This window comes from Dromaius novaehollandiae, chromosome 5 (assembly GCF_036370855.1).
Source record: "Dromaius novaehollandiae isolate bDroNov1 chromosome 5, bDroNov1.hap1, whole genome shotgun sequence".
NCBI lineage: Eukaryota > Metazoa > Chordata > Aves > Casuariiformes > Dromaiidae > Dromaius > Dromaius novaehollandiae.
The window spans coordinates 41337431-41353544 of record NC_088102.1 but is presented as its reverse complement, the minus strand read 5'-3'; the positions used below and the strand labels follow the sequence as shown (position 1 = coordinate 41353544).

Genomic DNA, 16114 nt, shown 5'->3' with positions numbered 1-16114 from the left:
GGAAGGCCATAGGACAGCTTCACCAAAAACACTTGATGTGGCAATTTTAGTTGTTCGTTTTTAGGTGAAGGCGGAAAAGATTTAAAACATTGAAAAAGAGTTTAGTTTCTAAAGTGCTTTTTAAGTTTTGAGGGCATTTTGCTATGTGCTAGTTTGACTTGTTCCTGCAAAGATTGCTTTCTAATATTTGACTAAGACTAATAGCAAACACCATCATCTGTGACAGAGAACATAAACTTCATTGTCTAGAGGTGAAAACTGAGTTTATTACCTGCTGTACCATCATCGCATCAATTTTTCTTTCTGAAAATGTTAATATAAGCAATGATTTTGAATAAATGTATTTGGGTTAAGGGTTTCTCCAACAACATCTAAAGGTATTTTATTTGTGTTAGAGCTTTTATTTTATGTTGTTCTATATGTGGACTCTGCCCACAAGGATTTTAGTTTTCTGCAAAAGCATTGTTGGCTAATTTCTGATATAAAGATTAAATCTCCTATAGAACATCTTATGGCTGAGATTTGCCAATGTCATGACTCATTCAGTTGTTGCTATGAAAATTAAGTACGAATGCATTCAGTATTAATACTGCATTCATAGTATTTGCACTTTCATGGTAGAAGTGTACTCACTTTCTCCAGAGACGTTGGTTGCTGTCTGTGATCCTTGGGATGAGGAGAGCTCTTTGCACATATGCCTAGGGTTCCCCCTCTGTTACTGTTCGGCCAAGTCTTCAGTGATCATGGTGTGGCTTCTGCCGTTTATATTGATTTTTGTGTACCAAGTAATTACATGTCCAAGTCTTTGAACATTTTTGTGGTAATATGACATGATGGGTTTGTATGGGACTTGATGGATATATGACAGTACCCAAGCACTGTTTTTTTCTTCTTTAGTTTCAAAGATAAGTTACTTTCAGAGACGTTAAAAGATTGTGCATAAACATGTGGGGTTTGCATATCTGCTCTTCAAAGAGGTTTTCATACAATTTCTTTGCAGTGGCAGGACAACAGAATTTGGTGGTGGTTTGTTTTAGTTAAGTCCTCAATTCTGTTGATTAACTTTCATTTCAAGCTGTAAGTAACAGACCGTATCTTAATCTAACTAGCAGTTGTATTTTCTTTCTCTATTAAATTTTGAAATGTCATTCATAAAATGCCGTTGCACTGGGAAGTTGAGCTAATATTTCAAATTTAAGGTTAGATAGTTATTTATTCATAATTTAACACTTCTGATAAAAATGTAAGGGCATTAGGAAAGGTCTCAGTCTGTAGCAGAACTGTCTGCCAAGTTTCTTGAAGAAATATTTAAGCCTTGATTACTACCAGTTAAAATCACATATGTAAAAGTTATTGTAACATTGGTTAAATACAGGAGCCATGTATATCTTTTCTCAGCCTGGTGCGAAAAAAATTTTAAGCAATAAACCTGAAGGTGGAGAAGGGGTGCTGCTGCTCTTTGGGGAATTAGCTTGGCTTGACCGAAAAAGAAGAAGCCATTAGCATTGTGATTGCACTGTTGAAGGTTATTTGTACAAGAAAGAAACTTTAAAATATATTCAGATATTTCAAAAACTCAGAAAACTGCAGGAAGAACTTTGAAACAGCACATACGATGTTCAAGGCCGCTGACATCGATAGCTATGCACTTTTGGCTTTGCAAAAATGGTGCAATGGGAAGAATAAGTTTTTTTGAAGGACATTAAGTGTAAAGTGTAAGTGCAAATAAAGCATCTTTTGTCCTCATCATAGAGAAGTATTGTGCAGCAGTGTAATTTCTTTTATGATTCAGAATTGATTGATGTCCAATGAGGTCTGTGGATTGTACTCTTTCAGTGTGGGTAGATGCACTTGATATGTGTGATAATGTCCCCATTCACTGGAGTGGAAGCAGCACTGACAACTGCACCTAACCTCGCTGTCTCTAGCAGCCGCGGCATGACGGATTGCCGAGAGCTCGAGCATGTGACTTGAATAGAGGTTTGGCAACACGCTAGAAAATGGTTGTCTGTTTTGGAGTGTGACATGAGGCAATGTTTATCCTGCTCTGTTTCTCCCTTCTCCAAGCAAGAGGCAAGTTGCCAAGTACAGGGACTGAATGGTTTGGATCTTTAGATGGAAACATTTTGCTTACACTCGGGTAAATGAGATGTGCAGATAGCTCAGGAAATCTGGAAGTTGTCCTCTATTAGTAAGATATTTTGCTTAGAAGAAATGCAAACTAGAGTGCTCATTCCATGCACGTATCTTTCTTTTTCTCTCTCTTTTTCCCTACAAACCTCAGCCTTATTCCTGTCTACGTTGCCGCTTTTTAAAGAGAAGTTGCCAAACTCAATTTACTAAAAGCCGTAATTTTCCTGTGACAAAGATGCACAGATACAGAGTTTCTGCATTGCTTCCATTTCCGGAGGAGTCACAACAGGACCAAAGATCCATTTACGATAGCTGTTGATATAAATATGTACTTCCAGATATGTAGTAAATATACGGCTGGTTGTTGCTACTTACATATTTTAGGATAGCTGGTGACTATGGTTAAACACTTTCTAGTTAGGGAGTGTTACGAAGAAATGAAGATCCTGTGCAAGTGTCTAAAAAGCTCAGCTCAGGGAGTACAGCTGCCGGTTTGGCAGCTCCAGCGTTTGGTAACGAGGCTTCAGCCTCACAAGGCTCGTTTTGAAACAGCTCTGAAGCGTCAGTCCTTTTTTATTTACCTTCTGGTTTCTATGCCGTTTATTTTTCAAGCTGTTCTCCAACTGCGAGGGCTGGTTTAAAATGAAATTCTTGCAGATCTGTTCCATCAAGACTTCCTCCATTTTTAAAAATGCCACATATTAAGACTTACTGGTGAAATCCTCAATCATTCACAGCTTTCAGATTTCTCCTAAATCTTGAAAATATTCTGTTTCTGAGTTTCACCACTAGGTTGAAGCTGTTATGTTACTCTCAGAGTACTTCAATATGGTGCTAAAGAATCAAATCTTTTTTTGTCTGTCTAGTTCAGATAAATATGGTATATTAATTAATGAAACAAAAACTGGGAGATTTCAGCTATCTGATGATAGAATATTCTGTGGTGGGGTAGGACTTCTCAAGTGATTATCAGTCCTAGATTTAGCACTGCGCTGTGCCTCTAGTGTTGACTCTGGTGTTTTAAAACCCTTTCTTCACTCTCCAGCTAGGGTAGAGTATAAGCTCTTTGGAGCAGGAACTGCACACAATTCTTACAATGCCAAGTAAATCAGAGTAAATCTTTTTGGCCTATAGCTTTCATCATAAATAATTCTGCAGAACGTTTTTATTTAATAGTTTCTATGGTTTTCTTGAAGAGTTAAGTACCTTGAATAAGCATGTGAGCATTTCTGAGAGAACATTTCCTTCCCCCATCAAAAGGAGGAGCTAGGAATGGAAAAGTTAGGGGAGAAATTGGAAAACATACAGAACTTTTTTTTTTTTTTTTTGGAATGTAAAATGAAACTACCCACAGCATTCTGAGCACTGCACTCCAGCGTATTCCTTGAAACGGCTTTCTGCAGAAGCTAATCGCATGGTGCCTAGGTAGTGTTATTAATTGAAAAGCACTGAAGCTTGCAGTTTCTATTCAGTATTATTTCTTAGAACAGTGCTTGATAATACAATATATCAAATACAATATGTATACAAGTACACAGAAAACTGATACATTTTTAAAATGTTTTGTGGGAATCATGACTTCTTCTGGATCCGCATAAGAACCTGATGTTGTAATGAAGATAAACAGTTTTAGTTTACAGGTAAAAATATGGATGTTCTGTTTGTAAATTCAAAATTCTTGTATTTGGACAAGAACAATCAAATAAATTTAAGCATCTTACTATGTAGTATAATTCGATTTTCAATACTAGCTATATTTATCATTCTTCAGAACTAATTTATCCTCAGTGGTCTCTATGGTCACTAAAGTTTCCATGGTGAAAAAAGTGGTAAAAAAGTGGACAAAGTTCAGGCTGAATAAGAAGGGAAATAGAGTTCCATTTTTCAATTTCTTCCCCCCCCCCCCCCCCCCAAGTAAGGAAAGTCTTTTCCTTCAGAGTTTCCAGATGTCTTATGCTTCTCTACTGACAGTAGCACCTCGTATAATAATGCAAATGCAAGTCTCAGAAGAGCACTTGCAAAGTACTGTTAATGTCTAGCATCTCAGAGGTATTGGGATGAATTCAGAGTGAGATTGAGTTTTTAAACCAACTGAGTTTCAGGAGCTACTGCTAAAGTTTATCCCCTCTACTCTTTTTCCTGCAGTACTTGGGACACGTCGAAGTGGATGAATCCAGAGGAATGCATATCTGTGAAGAGGCTGTGAAGAGACTGAAATCTGTATGTATATTTGTTTCGTGAAAAAGTTGGCTTTGGGGCTGCGAGTATCACTCCAAAAGGTCTGTTTGGCAGCAGCGTTCCCGTTAAAGCCTGAACCTTTGACCCGATGTTAGGAGAACAGTTGGCGGTTTGAGAGCGCTGCTGTGGCCGGGGGACGTGCTGATCTGACGATGAGAGGGAGAGAGTTACAACTGTTCTTTCTGCTTGCAGAAACTATTTGCAAAACAAATGTGTTAAAATCCTCTGTGACCTTTCAGACTAAGTTGGTACCCATATGGGGCTTCAACCGTTGTTTTTTAACAATTCTTTCTCTCACTCCCTCTCTCTTTCTCCCTCTGTTGCCTGCCACTTTAATAGTGACTTAATTCACCTTTGTTAGAGAAAACGTTACTTGATTATTACTTGATTTAAACTGCTTTTTTTCTAATGCATGAAATAATCCAGCTTGCATCTGCTCAAAGTGGCCTGAAGGCTGCCTAATTCTGACATGTCATGAAGTGGGCTGCTCTTAGTTTGGCTTCCGTGAACGTTTGTTCCCGCAAACGGCACTTGTTCCAAGTTCTTCGTACTTCTACAACTCATTCGAAGAGGTCTTGTCATCTCTTTCCTATTGTATTAATATCAAAAAATCCTGCAGAAAGAGCAAATGCTAAACAGTCAGTGGTCAATCTGTCAAGGAACTGAGGCTGAAACAGCCTTGAAGAGAAGAGAAGGAAAAAGGACATTAAAATTTGAAGTCTGAATGGTGATATGGTGCTGCAATCCCTTTCATCACTTCTATTATTTGCCTTGGCTCTGTACTTGCTTCAGCGGTGCCTTTAGCAGAAGAAACTCTTGTATCCTTGTAGCTCAGCAAAATTACTGCAAAGCAAATTAAGCACTTTTACTGCATCTTTGCTAACTTAAGATGTCTGCTGCTGGACCTTATTTTTTTCGTCACCAAATGTGACAGCTCAGATAGTTTCCAACTGAACCCTTTGTCTTTCCTTCTTCCTAGCACACAATAGAGGATTATGGGTTATCTTTTCTTCCTCCTGTTGTGCTGTTAAGTTTCTGAATTGGTTTAGTGCTCTGATTAAAATCGAGTCTTTTCATTCTTTTCTCTCTCGGCCAACGTATAGCAACCTGTTAAAGCTACATCCCATCTGTTCCCATTCAATCCAACAGTGATTGGTGATTAATTTTGTTAAAAAGGGCCACAAAAATATAAATGAGTTTCTTTGTTCTATGGATTTAGTTTATATAGCTAAAATTGCAAATACTGGCCACATGATGAATGGCATCCATTTTTTTCTGTTCTGTTTTTTGTTGTATCAGAATACTTTCTATTAGCACACCAAATAGCGTGGCAATATCTACCTTGAGTAATTTCTCGCATTCTCTTCTCTGGGGAGCTATGCTGTGAAGTATTTGTTCTCTAAGGTTTTATAAACTTTAAGCCCACCAGCCAGGTAAATGTAGCTAAGCTTATAAATAATGAGGCACAGTTAAAGTTTAACACGCAGTTTCTTTTGGAATCCAAATAACTCCAGGACTGTGATTCTAGATCAACTGAATTACTGGTTCATATGCCAGATAGCTAACTTTGCCTTTAGATTATGCTTCTACACTATGACTCTGCTTTCTCTGCGTAGGGAAATGAAATTATTTCATTTCTCTATTCTGTGCTCCATGATTCTTCCAAATTATGGATGGCAACAACTGACCAAGTCTCACTGATTCCTTCAGGTGTTTGAAGTTTTGAATGTTTATAAATAAATTGGACATGAGCACGTCTCTTACAATTCCTGCTTCCGTTGTCTCATTTGTCAGTTTTGGAGGTTCAGAAGCAGATGTGAAATTCTCATTGGGCCGATAGTGAGAGGTTCAGATTACTGAGGTGACTTTGTGCACTTTACTGGCTGGACTCCATCAGATCCAAGGTTCATTTGGAGCTGCTCACTGCAGTTCAAAAAACCCCTTAGCACATAGGTTTTCAATTTAGAGACGTTTCTTCAGATCTTAAGCATTGTTAGGACTCTAGCTCCTTACTTTTCTGTGCAATGTCTTCTCTTAAATAGCAAAGCCATACTACTAGATGATGTTTCAACATGCAAGGAATGTAATAAGAATACAGTTAGTTACTTAGGTCGACTCTTGCTTTCACAGTACCTAGTTATTTTGATGGCCTTTCTCTCGGTCTTGCAAAAATTACAGGTTTGAGCTGCAGTGCTTAAATAGGAAGACTGGCCCAAGGGAAACTGGAGTTCATTTTTCAGATGGTTAAAGTACATCCAAATGTACCTGGCCTATTTTGGTCTTTATCATTCTCTTTGTGTAGACTTTGTAAATTCAGTCAACAGAGTAATAGTTCTCTTCTCCTAGAGACAGAATTGCTGATATGTTTGTGTCTGGTAGCTTCTAAAAATTGAGTTCTGTCTGTCTTTAAATATTTTAATAGATGTATTTTCTCTAATTCTTGTTCTCCAACAGTTGGCAGTTCATTTGGGGAAATGAAATTTGTTCTTTTTTTTAGGGTTGACTAATGGATTTTAATTTTTTTCACGAGGTTTGTCAAGAAGAATATAAAACAGTATTAATATTGTTAGGAATAGCTTAACTTCGGCTTTGCTTTTTTAAAGAGAAGATGCAAACAAATCTTTCTCTCTCTTTAGTGTGGGAAATATCTTTTCTTTTTTTTTTTTAATTACATGCTGGTTTGAAGTGGCACAGTTGTCTTTTGAACACTGCTACTTGCAGAACTTAAATTCAGGTGATGGTAAGCATTTTGTTTGGGGAGTGTTTAATTGACAACTGACTATAAGAGTTCATTTTTAGCTAGAGAATCCTCATTCATAATTTATCCTGTTATTATAGTTTAATAGCTCTGAAACTGTATACCAACAATTCTACAAAGTGCAGGTTATAATATTACTTACAATGAATGAAGAGAAACTTGAAGTATGTCCCTATTTTATGTCTGATGAAATGGTATGGCAGTACCGTTTCACACGTACAGTACAGCATTAATAGATCAGAAACCTATGTATTCAGCGATCACCTTCTGTTATTAACATCTGGGTTTATTCTTGACCAATATAGTTCACAATTTTCCCTTAGTAAGATATATTAACTGTATGTACATTTTATGTCTGGTACATTTAGACACTAAGCAGCTTTTTCTCCAAAACCATTTAACTGAATTAATAATATTTAGTGCAAACTGCAACCTAACTTTGTTAAGGACCTTGTAATGTAGCCTTATGAATACATTTGACAGCTACTGGGAGGTAGTATAAAGACAAAAGTATACTCTCTCATGTCATGTTTTGATTTTAAATCAGCTTTAGTATGTAGTATTGGTTTCTAACTTGCCATTTTTTGTTTTAAATGATGCATTTGTTTTAATATGTGTTCTTGTTTTAGCAGGTAAAGAAACATAATTTAATATTTTAAAACATACATTAGTTATTTCTAAACTACATTAACTTAGTGTTGTTTAAAATCCATTTTGCATGATGTCTTTTCCATTAACCTTTTCTGGTTCATTAAAAAAATAAATAAATCTTGTTTAACAAGCATTTTGCTGAGAGCAAAATTAACCATCACCTAAAAATGAGGGAGCTTCTGGTGAATCTCTTTAGCTTTTGCTATCTTTAAAAAGCTTTTATTTAGTGTAATGCAATAGTCATTGCTCAACTTGGCAGCAGCATCCAACCCCTTCTCATTATGTACACAACACTGTGATTAATCCATTAGTTCCCCTTCTAGTATTCAGTGCATCCTGTCCAAATATATGACCATTCTTACTTCTAAATATCTTTAATCCTTTCAGCTGACTAAAGTTAGAGATGGTCTTAAACAGTGTGTGACTTGATACAAGTATACTATAGATAGATACTTTTTAAAATGCTCTGTGGAAAGACATTGGGCAGAGATACACAGCAAGAGAAGTCAGGAAATGCAAAGTTCAGATTGACACTCCCTTCTTAATTTTGTGTTTCCTGGCTTTTGTTGGCTTGCGTCAGAACCATAGCTTTGTTTTAAATATAACCTTGTTTATCAGTCAGTTCTTGACATGCGATCTCAGGATATTTGTAATAATATTTTTAATATATTATCATTTAACAGTAATCAGCACGTCAGAATTACATGCTGCTAATTTGGTGTCGGAAAGATCCTCTCTGTCATGTGGAATTCTCCACCGCCAGTTATTCTCAGCTTCTCCAGTTATTGCTATACCATGGTTTCCTTACAAGCTAACTATTTGGAAAGATAGTAAAAGCAATGATATGGTTCATAGCCACCTTCCCTCAAATACTAAGTAGCGTTTAGCTATGCACAGAGAACACCAAGCCTGGTAAAGTATTCTCCCATGAGATCAGTTCAGACAGATCTTGCAGTTTTCTATTTACAGTCTGGTAACAAAATTAAGCTGGTAAACTGAACTGCATGCAAATACGCTTAAAATTGTGTTGCTTTTTTTTTTTTTTTTTTTTTTTAATCAGTATAACCATTTCCAGCCTGAAGAAATTTTGGAAATTTTAGTTCAGTTACTTGCATTGGCTTAACTTTTCCCACTGAGAGCTGACTTTAAAGAAGTCTTGTTCAACCTATAAATCCAGAGTTGTAGGAGGAATACCTAGTATTTGTGTAAAGATGCAGTCTTGAAAAGGAAAAGGCTTTAAAGAGAATGAAGGAGGAAGGGGTCTTATTTGTGTTTTGGTTATATCACTTTCAAGATAAGAAGAAATTCCTCACTCTTCAGAAAAGACTATGCAAGATGCTAAGTGTAAGAGTAGCATGTAAACCAAAACAATAATTAAATGGAATAAAATGAAGCATAAAAATGCTTTTTCAATATTTAACCCTATGTTGTACCAGTAATCATAGATGCTGCTTCAGCTTACAAGGTGTTTGTTCTGGCAAAGACTGATCAACACAAAGCAAGCTTAGCTGTGATCCAAGAGTTAAACTTTGCCTTTCACAAGGGCCACTATAATACAGTGTTTTAACTGTTTAACCACTGCGTCTGCTGCCAAGTTTGGTTTATAACTTAACTAAAGAGGACTAAAAAAAGGGAGAGTGAAAACAAAGTAACTACTTTGCATGAAATTGGGGCTGAGGTTCTCTTCTTTCCACCAATTTCAGAGCAGTAGCTTATTAGAATTCTCTGTATGCCCTCTCATCTGCATTTTCATGGGATTATTTTCACATTTGCCTGTCGCACCTTCTTACGGATAACTCTAAACACCCCTTCCTTTCCCTCCAAACCCTATTCTTGTGTGTGCTTGTTGTTTTGAAACCCTGGGACATTTTAGCTACCTACAGTAATAGCGCTCGACTTGTCCCCCCTGTTCCTCCAGGAAAGGAAGTTCTTCAAAGGCTTCTTTGGAAAAGTAAGTTTAATGCCTCATTTGTGCTTGCATTATAAGGAGTTACATCCCTGGTATAGCACTGCCATAAGATCAGAGTATTACGAATCCCTTAATCTATTTCAGAATATTTGCTTCTAAAACAGACTTGGAAATATGTTGATCGAGTAGATAATATGGTTAAAAAAGCAGCCTGAAACAGAAAACATAAAACCATATGGACTATATCAGAAAACAGTGTTTTGAAATGATTTGATCTCCCTGAAAAAATGTGAATTTGTCTTTCTATCCCTTAAAATTGTGCTGACCTAGGTCACCTAGGCAAACATCTACAGAGCGGTCGGGATCTGTGTCTCGTAACCACTTCATGGTTGGCTGCCTTTCACCGCAAATCTCAACAAATGTTGGTGTAGGGAGAAAGCGTGGAGCCCGTGAACACAGTCCTAATTCAAAGATATATGAAGATGAGACCAGGCATTTACGTTCTACTTGTTTTTCTAATTACTTTTCAGTTGCGTGACTGAAAAACTTGCTGCTTTGTATCATCTCCTGCTGTTTACAGAAGGTGTCTCAGATGGCAGCCCCTCTGTAATAGAAGGGAAGCAACTCGGTCCGCGCTGTGCATGCGCTCTGCGGGAGGCTGGGTTTTTTATTACTGCTGTCTACATATGTCTGTGAGACAGTGTGTGTAAACCGCTAAAGGAGCTCTCTTTTTACCTTTCGTCTGTTCCGTGCCTCAGCTGCCTTTGAAAATATCTTAAATTTTTTTTTACTTGGTTTTCAAGTGGAATAAATCTTAAGGAACTGCTTTTGAATTATCTTGTTATAGGCGTAACCTTGGCTTAAATAGAAACTAACAGGTTTGTAACCCTTTTAAGAGTGTAAAATGGCAAACAGGTTTTTTTACATTTGCTGCTTACGTGTGGGAAGCTTTTGGAGCAGGTTGTTCTCTGGTCACAGATTTGTTTTGGCTTCGTTGGGGAGTAAGTGAAGTTTTTCAACTGCTCCTTTCTCACCGCTGGAGATCTGAGCTTGTGGGGCATGTCGCAGGGAACAGCTCTTCCCCCAGTCTGAGTTTCTTCCTGTGATCTAGGAAAATACACCTCTGTGAGTGCTATGAACACTGAAGTGAGGAGCTCTGATATTTTTAAGGTCAAAATACGGTGTATGGGAGATGTCAGATTAATCGAATCGTTCCCAGATGCAAACAAAATTTAAGAGTTGGACAGTACAAAGATTGGAGTGAAAACATGCTGTTTGCTTTACAACTAAAATACTAAATACTTCTTACAGTTTGCTTAAAACAAAACAAAAAACCCTCAACCTGATGAGATATGTCAGTTTTCTTTTCGCATATTGGTAGTAACTTATATAAAGCTACATAGGAAAGTAAATGTGTAACAGATTACAGATTACAGGACAGAGCTTTGCATAGCACTTAAAAATCTGTCTTTGACATTATTTTTTTCTGGAATTATCTATTGAATATGCCAACTTGCCCGTTTTATCTTAGTCACTTTTTTTTTTTTTTTTTTTTTTTTTTTTTTTTTAAGTCCGGTAGTTTGCCACTGCATGTAAATTTGCATTGCCTTTTATTATAACAATTTGCCAAAAAAGGCCTTGCTTCTACTTGAGCCTGTGAAATTACACTAGTTAGCACTGAAGCTGCTTAAATGCATAGCGTTTAGATATCCCCACAATATGATAATGCCTTTATTACAACTTGCAATAGGCCAAATCTAGGGAAACACTGTAAAACAAAAAACAAAACAAAAAAAAAGACAAAGTTATTTGTCAGGTCTCTCTGAGGAATAGTAACAATTTTAACATTCTCCTTTTTGGCTATCTCATCTGTAATCTCTCCGCAGATGCCTTGCATTGGAATGAGTATAAAATTCCAAACCACGGCATAGCTGAAAATTTGCTACCAGCTTTTAAGAAGTCAGTCTGGGCAGGTTTGCTTCTTTCACTGTCCGTCTTTTCCCCCCAAAAAGATAAATGAGTGATTTGCATCAGGAAATGTTCTTGTGTTTAGTTAGGTACCCGACATTGAAAACACTTTCTTTTCAACTTTAAATAAAAATATGATCTCCTTTGATAACCACAGATTAAGTTTTGGCAGTTTAATTTTGTGTAGCCTATGAAACGTAACTAAATCAACTGCCTTTTTAGGCAGCTCTTCATAATTTAAAGTTAAAGCTTTTTTGTTGTAATTAATAGTAGTACCGATGTGGTGACCTTTTGCATGTTTATTCCCACTGTATTTCTCTGCATGCAATGTTTATATAGAGACTGGAATAAGAAATTTTCTCTTTATGTGCTTCAGACTACAGATGCATCTTAGAGCTGTTTTAAGTCCCAGGATAGAATAAAATAGGCAGATATTGAGAAATTTGCAGTCACCAGAAAGAGCAGAAACAATTTAAAAGTATTTCAGGCATGCATTACGTTAGTTCTGGTTTGGTATCCTTAAAGCTTGATTTTCCACCTTACAATACCACTGCTGCTGAATTCCACACTCCTAGTACTTCTCATAGCTAAATTGTCAGGAGCAGCAGTGTGGTTTAGGACACGTGCATTTGGCTTTCGTCTGCTGCGTTTTCTTGTCTCTGTTGGCAGCCCGGGCTGGGGCTCAGCTTTCTCTCCTGCCCGGGCCCCCCAGGTCCTGCTTCGTTTTCAGGCCCTGGCTGCTGCCAGGGAGGTGCCTCGCTGCCCCCTCTGCTGAGGCCTCTGGTGACTCGGAAAATGATCAAAATAGGAAATACTGTAGTGGAGCTAAGAAGGGAGGTTTCTCATGCTGCTGGTTCAGCAGTGACAGAGCAGACTGCTGGGGTTTAGTGCTGTGAGCGGCTTTGCTTCAGCAGCGTTTGCCAGCCGAGAGCTCTTGAATTTGAAGACAAGCTACTGATGAGATGCTCTTGACGGATGTCTAAATGAGTCTCCTGGTAGCAAAATTTGAGGTGATTTTGATCCAAAGGATATTGTCTATTTGCTTTAAAGACTTTTGGTTCTAGTCACCTGCACGTTTCAGTGCTGATTACTGGACGCTGGCACAGCTCCGGCTGGACTCTGGCACAATATTGTCAATAAGCAGTAAATAGACTGGATGTTCTTGTGCTGCCTTGGAGTTCACTTCCCCTGCGGTGTCTTGCATCCAGGCTGATCTTTGTCCCACGTGTGTCAGGAGTGAAAACACTCATATCCGCTTTTAATCATGACATACTTGGCAGTATCCCACCTATAATAGAGGAGCACTTTGATTTCCCGGATATAAACCAATTCTGTGAAGTATGTTCCTTTACACAGCAATAGCTGGCATGGATAAACTAGGATTCAGTAGATGGAAAAATCATGCTTCCCCTGCAGTGATAGCCGTGGGTTTGGAAATATAGATTGGGAGGATGTCGTTATTAGCTCCGAGCTTTGCATCCACCGCGAATCTAGAAGATGGGATTAGGAAAGAAAGGTGTTTTTTGTTTTTCTCTTAGTGTAGAAAACCTATGTTTGGTAATCTTGCAGTGGGAACCTCATATTTGCAGTGTGAGAGAAGGGCTTAGATGGCCCTCTAGCCTTTTCACTTTATTCTGGGAAATGTGAAACGAAGCTCCAGGTCTTAGCTTTTCCTAAATCCTCATGTAGTAAAAGAGCAGATGAGGACGAGCTCTGTTGAAGTTCTGTGCTGCTTTAGGAAGTGCCCAGCTGAGTTTAACTGAACCAGTTTAATATAAACTTCAGGAACTGTTTGCTACTTCAGTCTTCAGAAGCGAGGTTTTTACTGTTTGCTGGGAAGAAGTATTTCCCTGTTTGTTTTCTCTGTTTGTTTCTAATGATGGTAATCTAAACCAAGCAGTTCCCCCAGGCCTTGTCTTCTCCTGATTTTTCATATTTGCTTGAAATAAAGATGTTAAGACTATTAATGATTGATAAGAAACTGGTACTCCTTTTTAAAACAATTCAAGGACACAAATCTCTACAGACTATCTGTTGTTGGGATTAGTAGGGATTTTTGAGCTCTGAAAGCTACATGAGCACCGAAAGTATAGACCTGTGTTCTGTGGACATCGATATGTACTGCCTTTTAAGACCAAAAATTAGAAGCGACTTTTAATTGATGCAGTATTTTTAGTACATATAATGGCAACTTTAAACGCATCTTCCTTTGTGAATAATACTCGTTTCATTAAGCCTTCCAAAATCTGTCAGTTTGACTTTAAACCTTCTCTGGGATATTCGTTCGATGTTTGGAAACTTGCTCCTGCAAGCACTTCTCTGTAGCTCACGTTCATGCTGTGCTTATTTTCTCTCTCTTAATCACTCTTCTGTACAACTCAGTGCCATTCTCCATTCTCACCAAACTTTCTGTAAATGCTCTGGTTGTCATTGCTGCCTCAGAAATTGGGACAGATAGTTTTCCTCCCTCCTTTCCTCCCTCACATCAAACAAAAGTCCTGCCAGGCTGGTTTTCTTCACACTTTCTGCTTACTTTGATAATGAAACCAATGTGATATAACAGGAGACTTATCGCTCTAAGATAGAAAAAATGTTTCATCCTTACAATGCTAAAATTGGTGTTGTGAACTTGGAACGTGCAGTAGCTTATGTGAGAATGTGTCCTTGCTCAATTACTTGCCATATGAACATAAATTATAGACATCTGCAATGAGCTAATAAAAAAAGCTGCAAGTCTTGCACGAAGCCACTAACCGTTAGTGCCCTTTTTTATTTGCTGCTCTGTTCCCTCCCTGCAGTGCTCCGTGGCAGGTGCCATTAGCAGCCACACACTATGTTGACCTAGTACACCGAAAAAAATTGGGGGGAGAATAGTTTATTATCTGGCTCAAAGGTGAAAGAGTAGAGCATGGGAGTTGTTAATTACGGCAATGCATTAGAAAATAGGGTTTTTTTTCTAGTAGTAATTCTGTGTAACAAGCAATAAAATTCTGTTGACATGTCGTACCTATTTTCTGCTCAATGAATTTGTTTCAGGAGACTGTTGTCTCACATGTTTATACTGTGTTTTGCAACTTTCCCTTAAACAGTAAACAGTCTATAAAAGAATCTGCAGTTTAAATGGCTCTAGAAGCCTTTCACTGTTTCCCACTTCTACTCTTATCCTCAGCTTGTGGCAGCTGAAAGTTCCCACAGTCAGATCTTGGAAAACAGCCAGAATGTTTCCCTGCTTCTTCAGCCTGCTGCACACAACTGTTTTTTAAAGTTACACATCAAATGGTTAATAAACCATGATTTTCCATCTCTCTTGAAAGTGTCATGTTCAGCTCTTAGTAAATTCGAGAACCAGATTTGGATGATTGGTCTTAGCATTACTTTCATAACACAGTAACTGATGATTTTTGGGTGCTTTTAACACTGGTTTAAGGTGATGCCATGATTCTGCCATGCGACTATTGGGGCAGAGGGTAGGGTTGGTGGAAATACCAGGTAAGAATTTTCCATGTTTAAACTTGTGCTAAAGCAGCTACCTGTGGTGTAACTCCTTATGCATTAGTGTTATCTGACTCTGTATTCAGTGGAATTCTTCACCCACTTGGTCAGTCTTGAATTCGTCACTTTAAATGAATGTATACCCTATTTTTGGCTCCACCTGTTCTGTGCCCTCTCCCCATCCCCATTATGTGCTGTTTCTGAAATCCTGGCTCTGGCTTGGTTCTCTGAATGTTTTGCAACTTGGATTGAGTATCTGGCTTTGGGCACCCTACTGAACATGGACTTCATCTACACTTAATGTTATGGTTCTTGGAAAGGGGAGATGGGTGGCAGTCTGACAGCATTGGCATAAAGCTATTTTTTTCTTTCTTTTTTTCTTTTTTGAAAGACTGGAAAGAAGGCAGTTAAAGCAGTCCTGTGGGTTTCGGCGGATGGACTCAGAGTTGTAGATGAGAAAACAAAGGTTAGATTTCCCTGGACAACAGTTCTAAGTCTCTATATGATAACATATGTGCTATAACTTTAAATGGACACCTATCTTTATGTTAATGCAAATGATGGTATTTGAAAGGAAGATATAGGTATATAAACAACTTTACTTTTTCTTGCTCAGTAAACATATGTATGCCTGTTAGTTTTTTCAGAATTAATTCCACAGTACTGTCAAGCCACGTTTGATAAAGATGTGGCAGGGAGTGCAAGCTTGGAATTGTGGTTCTGTTGTATCTGCCAGAAGAATTATCTTTTTCTGGTCACTTCTGCTGACATTGAACTTGCAGACTCCCTTGATTTTGTTCCGTACCACTGTAGAAGGCTGAAAAAGTAGTACCTGAGAAAATTTGTGTTACACAATGTAATTTTCATTGTGTCTAAGTTCTAGAAGAATGGGTTTGAATGAACAAGAACTGGCTTCCAAAAATGCAATAAAGAGAACAAATGAAATAGGATTGTGCCTTCATTAA

At 37.9% G+C, this 16114-nt stretch overlaps 1 protein-coding gene across 9 annotated transcripts in view; it reads left to right on the top strand.

Moving 5' to 3' along the window:
• The window catches only part of NUMB (NUMB endocytic adaptor protein), a 101090-nt gene that overhangs the window by 72063 nt on the left and 12913 nt on the right, over window positions 1-16114 (top strand). For 5 of the 9 annotated variants that reach the window (XM_064512563.1, XM_064512558.1, XM_064512560.1 and 2 more), the window contains 3 exons: window positions 4279-4353; window positions 9654-9731; window positions 15541-15615. In XM_064512563.1, the coding sequence (XP_064368633.1) occupies window positions 4279-4353; window positions 9654-9731; window positions 15541-15615 (228 nt within the window). The remainder of the gene's footprint in view (window positions 1-4278; window positions 4354-9653; window positions 9732-15540; window positions 15616-16114) is intronic. The other 4 variants (XM_064512564.1, XM_064512561.1, XM_064512565.1 and 1 more) reach the window with 2 other exon arrangements.